Genomic DNA, 7,040 nt, shown 5'->3' on the forward strand with positions numbered 1-7,040 from the left:
ATTGTTTGCTTACTTTATTGTACTGAGATTAAAATTATAGGAATAGAGATGACTCTTTTATAAGCATTTTGCTTACATCCTATCACCTTGGTCAAACAGGTGCTTTTTCATGATCTCTTTGACGCTTTTTTTCCTGACGCAACTATTTTACGTCTTAGTTGACGTCACAGTACGGCATCCGTGACGTTTCAGTAGTAACGTTATTCGGCGTCGAAAGGATTTAAATTCAATCAACTGAAAATCAATACAGAGCAGTATGTACACATATAGATCTCTTTATTTACCTTTGGTCTTAAGTTAAAGACAGGGGCACAGAGACATAGGACCGAATGATTGGGTATATATACATGTATATAGCTGTACACTATACATACATACGTACAAGATAAGATAAGATAAGATAAGATAATTTTATTTCCAATTTTGGGCCCAGAAGGCATAAAGGTTTCTTACAATGACAAGATAGAAAGTTCTGAAAGAAAGGTTAGTAAACATACACAAACATAAACACACACATATGTATATATCTGATATACTATTACAAGTAACTAAACATGTAGATGCAGCAGTTGGGGTTATCAAATTGTTAATTAATTTTAAAACATGCGATCAAAATCAATATTATCAATATACATATATACCAGTATACAAATAAATATGTGTTTATAACATCATTTATGAAAACTAATGGCATTATGCCTTATTTTGAAGGCTTTGACAAGATATTCACTTAGCTTTGTAATAATTAGATTGTCTTCATTAGACATTAACCAGAGAAATGTGTCTCCTTTCGATAATAATATGAAATTTTTGTTAAGTAATGAGATATCACGAAAAAATTTATCTCTCTCCTCAGTATATAACGGGCATTCAGTAAGAAAATGATATTCATCTTCTATATTGTTTTGGTTACACATTAAACATATTCTTTTGTTTCTATCTAAGGGAATTCTTTGACCAGCATTATTTTTTACAGATTCATATCTGCCTTTTTCAATTCTTAGGTCATGAGCACTTATTCTAAATCTGCAAATGGATTTGTACATACCGAATTCATGGAAGTTACCACGTTGTAATTAATCTAACTTTTTCCCCCTAAGCCCCACCACCATTTTCTTTCTTTAGAAAAGATAAATAAGCAGAATTTAATTTTGCGACTTCAGTAAGTTTCCCCTTATTTTTTTCTCTCCAGTTTTTACAGTTAGTGAGTTACTTCGAAAGTATTTCAGCGGGTAATTTTTTTTTTTTTAAATTTGTGAATGGTTTCTAAAGAAATTAATTATGCAAGTTTTTAGAATGAAAATTTTATTAGATGATAATTCTTAGATGGGTGATTAAGAATCCATGAATACATGCAAAAGTGAATGAGAGTCAGAGATCAAATAATATAACCGTAACATTTTTTTTTTATTTAATCCATTGTCATCAGCATTTTTATAAAAGAGGTGAAATCACTTATGTACATGAGAAAAAATACATGCTTGACATACTTCCTGGTGTAGCCTGTTTTAAAGTAATTTTATGAAAGAAATATATTGATCCACCTCAAACCATAGTACGTGTTTATTTTTAACACAGCGTTGTGTGTTTAAATATATCTTGCACTCTGATTGGTCAATATATATATCCGTATTTCACCATGTTATAAATATAACCGAAGCGGATGAGGCTATAAATCGGTTTATATATTATTGTTGACATCATCCACAAACCGGACAAGAATTTAACAAGGTACGGTTGTTCATTATTCTTTTTTTCTTAAATTTATTCATTTACTTTCTTAGAATTGTTTGTATCATAGTGTATCGAAGGTAAATGTATGCTACATCTATAAACATTTGGAGTGGTTGTTAAGCTTCTAAACGAACATTTACACTTCGTATAAAGCCCGAATGACATATAAAAAAATCGGCTGGGACCGTGGATTATTTGAGGGTGAAAAAAAACTCTTAGGCTAGAAAACCCAGCCAATCAATGTTTTTACTACAATCTAACCGTGTCTTGGAACAGGCCTCATTTTCCTGATTTTAATGAAAATAATATAACTATAAGCAATATTTGCCTTTTGTTTGACTGTCAAGAACCAACCGTATTATATATCAAATCTTGCATCTTACTTGTGTTATTGTACTTCTTCCATTCGTACCTTCATGGTAGAAATGATAAATATTCAAACATAATAAGATATATTTTAATTTTAATTTATTGTGATCATACTGAAATAATCATATATGCATGCTCCTTCTTAGGACCTTTAATTGTTGATCAAACGTATTTACAGTGAAGTTTGTTGAAAATTACATATCTTGTGGTGTTAAAACGTCATAAAGTGTCAAAAATATATCGATATTTATTTCTTTTTGGACCACCTTGGACATTCTTTTTAATCTATTTGTAACACAAAAAATTATCATTGTATTGTATTTAGGTTTAACAAAACCTTTAATGGTGTATCAATCGGTTGAAGCCTTAACATGTAGTGACGGTAAACTCTGTCTGCTCTTTCTAGTAGACCATACCGCCATAGTCGACCATATATAACGCCATGGAGAACATGAAGCTGGTGGTGGTGGGGGACGGGGCAGTGGGCAAGTCCTGTCTGCTGATCGCCTATACCACTAACGCCTTCCCCTCGGAGTATGTCCCCACAGTGTTTGACAATTACTGCGCCAACGTCACGGTGGACGGCAAACCTTACTGTCTGGGGCTCTGGGACACGGCCGGACAGGTGCGTCAGTTCTGTACATACACTCTAAAATATTATAATAAAAGTGAAATTTTTTTATGTGTTAGTAAAAAATATACATTCAATATGATTATGTTAGAGGAAAATCTTCAACAAAAGAAACCATATATATAGACGGATTAATAGGAGGGTGTCCACTTATAAATCATATAAAGAAACATACTATATAACTTATTGTGAAAAGATGTAGCCTTTATATCGATTGCTCAATCATGGTTGATATGAATATTCAAAAGTACAGAACCTAGTTTCGTTCCTATTTGTGAATTCACCTGTATATTGTCTACGTTTTCCAGGAGGATTATGACAGGTTACGTCCCCTGTCTTACCCCCAGACCGATGTCTTTCTCCTGTGTTACAGTATAGAAAGCAGAGACTCTTTCGAAAACGTAGAGGCGAAATGGATACCCGAACTCCGACATCATTGTCCTGATGTTCCGATCCACTTGGTCGCCTGCAAAATAGGTAAATGAAGTCACTACAGCATGTGGTATAAATATAATATTACCTGTTAAACACATAAAAATTGTCTCATGCATGACCATAATATACTTTATTAATGTAATAGAGCCTGTAAAAAAGGTACATTATGTCATTACCATAGATGTAATATAGTCTTCAGACAATAAAACGATTTGATTGCAGACTCTTTATTATATTGATTGGAGTCAGGGCAACTATCTTTAACTTCTTCTGCAAACTTTTAAAGTTCATACTAATTTAGCCATATGAAAACAGTGAATCAAGATTCCCATGTATGCACGATAAGTTTATTTTATACTTGTAGATCTGAGGTCAGGGGGTTCTAGTAGCCTTGTCACGACAGAGGAGGGTAAAGACATGGCCAAAAGGATTGGGGCGTCATTCTGTGAGACGAGCTCACTTACTCAGACGGGGCTCGGGGAATGTTTCTCCTCATCAGTATGTCTCTCTGTTACTTCTTAGCTTCTGCCATATACATGCATCTTTCCGATTTTTCAGATATAAGGACAATTCCCAGTTTAGATTGGACTTTCAGTAAAGCGTGGCATTCTCGACGTTACATTTAGCTTCTGAAATCTACAGAGCTCACCTTCTCTGTTGAACTGTATATGGGATACAAATTCGGGCAAATGCCAATTAGTGTATCAAATAAGCAATAACATTGTCTCGTCCTGCAAAAAGGTGGAGCTTAAGTATTCTCATCGTTGTCCACAACAATTTTAAGTTCCTGATGTTATTAATTTTGTAACCAATGAAAATCTATTCGCCATTTGACAGACGCTAATTACGTAGCACCGAGAATGCCATGCCTTAGTGAAAGTCCAAGCTTTCTTCGGAATGTTTTTTTCCTGGAGAATACAGTATATGTCATCAATTATATATTTTATACAGATCAAACGATCCCTGGAATATATAGGAGTTAAAAAATCAAGGAGAAAAGGGGGTATAGTGGGAGGAATGTTTAAGAAGAAACAGAAGCCCCTCCCTATAGCGCCTGTCATGCCCCCTGCTGGTGAGTCGTCAGAATCCACACCCACTGTACTTATAAGCGTTCGATCAAATGCTCTAGTAATGCTATATCTTACATAACTTACAGTACCCTATACTTTTCTACAGTAATTTACTGTAGTTTTTAAATTTTGGATGTGCTTGCGGCTTGCCCTTTCACGCCATTTGGAAGCATAATAGAATATAGAAAAGGGAAATATAACCCGTAGTTTGAGTATCGTATATAATATCATGTCTGTAGCTTTTCCTGTTTGATGTTGCAGGCAAGGCTCCCTGGGTGGAGATTATGACCTCGACCTTTAGTTCTGATTGGATGAAAGCTTTACAGAGCCCCTCCTACACGGACGTGACCTTCATACTGGACGGTAACCATAAGCTAGAGGCCCATCGCCTGGTCTTGTGTGCAGCTTCCAAATTCTTTCAAAAAGTCTTCAGATACACACAGTGTAAACAGGTACATATTCGTTTTCTCTTTTAAACTACATACTATGTCTCAGTCTACTATAAATTATTTCACAGAACCCCAACTAAAGAGTTCAAACTTTTTTTTTTTAGAAAAATCAGTTATCCAAAATCGTAGATGAAACTTTCACCATGGAAGAATTGACATCCGGGGCTGTAGAAGGCATAGCAACGGTCCTAGAGGAGGATGTTGGTAAAAAACACACGACGGTGCAGCTTTGTGATGGAATCAAACCAAAAACTTTTGTACGACTTCTACAATTCTTATACACAGGTAACAGTTCATAAAATGTACCAATGAAGATATTTTAATTGCTTCAGATACTGTTATTTTTTATTGCTTTATGTAAACTTATACTTATGTTTGATTTAGGATTACCAAATTTGCCAGAAGAAGTTTCTGATATTGAAGAGGAAATCCATGACTTGAGCAGAGTAGCTAAAATGTTCGGGTTAGGTCAACTCCAAACAATCTGTGAGAATTGTCTAACAGAACAAGAGTTTCTGAATCCGAGCATAGGAACCTATCTCAATGACGAAACAGGAAAGAGAATGAAAGAAATGTTTTTGAATAACCCTGATTATGCTGACGTCATATTCCACGTGGATGGTATGACATGTTAAATATTTTGTTTATTTCTTAAAAATAAACCAAAGTAATGAAGTTTAAATATTGAAGATTTGTCAGAAAAAAATTATTAAAAGTTTTTTACTATTGATATGAATTCTCTTTTAGGGACTGAAATTTACGCCAATAAGGTTGTTCTTGGAGCGAGATGTGAAGTAATGTCAGCCATGTTTGGGGGAAGTTTTGTGGAAAGTCTTAGCACTGTATCTGAAGTAAAACTACAGGAAGTGACATCAGAATGCTTCCTGGCTCTTTTAGAATACCTATATACAGACCACGCCCCCATTGAGGAGGGCGACTCGGTTGGAATTATGGTTTTGGCAGACGAATATTGTCAAAAGAGACTAATTAATTTATGTGAACTTTACATCACAAAAGAAGTAGATCGCAACGTCAGCAAACAAATCGAAAAGTCAGAAATTGACGTCATAGGCCTGTTACTCACATCTCAGGTAAGTTTATTTTGTTGAGGATATGTTCAAACAAGTTAATATTTTAAACTTTGAGACTTTTAAGTGTCTGGTAAGTTATAGTAGATGTGTAATTTGTAATTTACTTAAATTGTTTAAGTATTCCTGAAATATCCACTCTGAAAAGTTTACTAGATTTTTTCCCTCTTAAATCAGTCTTTTTCTTTTATTATTCAGTTAATAAGTTGCTGTTAATTTTTCTAAATGAAGATGATCAAGTTAATAAATGTAAATAGTAATAGTTATTTCGTATGTTTGTCATGTTGTAGCTCCATAACGCAGAGCAGCTTTCGAACTGGTGTCTCCATTTTATTTCCTCCAACTACATCGCTTTTGAAAAAAGGAAGGAGTTTCCTCTTCTGACAGGAAGCAACAAAGACCACGTGGAGGAAAACAGATGGCCGCCATTATCTTATCTGGAGGAAGTAAAGGAGTATGAAAAGAAAATGGAGGCAGTTGGTGAAAAGTGTAGCATCATGTAAAATATAACTTGGACGTAAAATGTGATAATGAAATACGTCAAAAGTATTTGCTCCCCATGCGTCGACACTTCATCATCTTGGGAAACCCATCATAAACTTGAGCCAATTCTGTACCTTCATACTTCATGTAACAACTGGCCAAATTCTGGCGACTGCTGAGGATTCAGGGTGACGGAAGACTCGGGGTTCAAGACGCAAGAATGAAAAGGGGAGATCACCTACTCCGATTTAGTGCAACCTTGAAAATGTATCAAAAATGAAAACAAGTGGATATAAATGGCTATTTTCAAATGTACTGAATAAAACACGATGACAGTACACATGTATGTCAAAATACTAACCCTAGTATTATTGTGTAAAACCTTTATCTAGATCATACATGTCTAGATGAAATGATTTAATATGTTTTGAACTGATCTCTTCATTTATAAATGTTTGTTTACCAGATCGTAAACTTTGGGAAGCAAGACATTTCTAATTATAGCATTTTTTAATTGATGGTATTAAATTATATTAAAATGGTTGATATTTTGGGGGAAATAAATATCATTAAATGATTTGTTGTGTACAGTGCTTTATGATAAACGTGATCACGGTGGTGACTTTAACTTATCAATCATCAATTCCCTTACCTATGCAGCAATATACTTTCATCACAGGTCTGCATATGGGGGTTTATATCTTGTAGTTGATTCAATACGCCAGAGCATGTTCTATACGTATGTACAATTTATTAAACGAGCTAAATTATTGACAAACAA

General features: G+C 34.4%; 1 protein-coding gene across 1 annotated transcript; it reads left to right on the forward strand.

Moving 5' to 3' along the window:
* Positions 1-2,515: 2,515 nt before the first annotated feature.
* LOC134271550 (rho-related protein racA-like) lies at positions 2,516-6,836 on the forward strand. The gene is made up of 9 exons (XM_062753760.1): positions 2,516-2,728; positions 3,043-3,211; positions 3,534-3,667; positions 4,121-4,241; positions 4,501-4,691; positions 4,793-4,973; positions 5,073-5,309; positions 5,436-5,779; positions 6,067-6,836. Exons 1-9 carry the CDS (start codon positions 2,546-2,548, stop codon positions 6,277-6,279), a joined length of 1,773 nt encoding a protein of 590 aa, XP_062609744.1. The 5' UTR covers positions 2,516-2,545; the 3' UTR covers positions 6,280-6,836.
* The last annotated feature ends 204 nt before the right edge of the window (positions 6,837-7,040 follow it).

This window comes from Saccostrea cucullata, unplaced genomic scaffold, assembly GCF_032062105.1.
Source record: "Saccostrea cucullata isolate Sc308-1 unplaced genomic scaffold, CSIRO_AGI_Scuc_v1 ctg15071, whole genome shotgun sequence".
In the NCBI taxonomy this organism is placed as follows: domain Eukaryota; kingdom Metazoa; phylum Mollusca; class Bivalvia; order Ostreida; family Ostreidae; genus Saccostrea; species Saccostrea cuccullata.

Bases quoted from the DNA above. Each gene is read 5' to 3' on its own strand.
- LOC134271550 (XM_062753760.1), top strand. From the start codon at position 2,546: ATGGAGAACATGAAGCTGGTGGTGGTGGGGGACGGGGCAGTGGGCAAG. The intron at 3,668-4,120 runs GTATGTCTCTCT...TATTTTATACAG, and splicing joins GGGAATGTTTCTCCTCATCA to ATCAAACGATCCCTGGAATA. The intron at 4,242-4,500 runs GTGAGTCGTCAG...TTGATGTTGCAG, and splicing joins GCCTGTCATGCCCCCTGCTG to GCAAGGCTCCCTGGGTGGAG.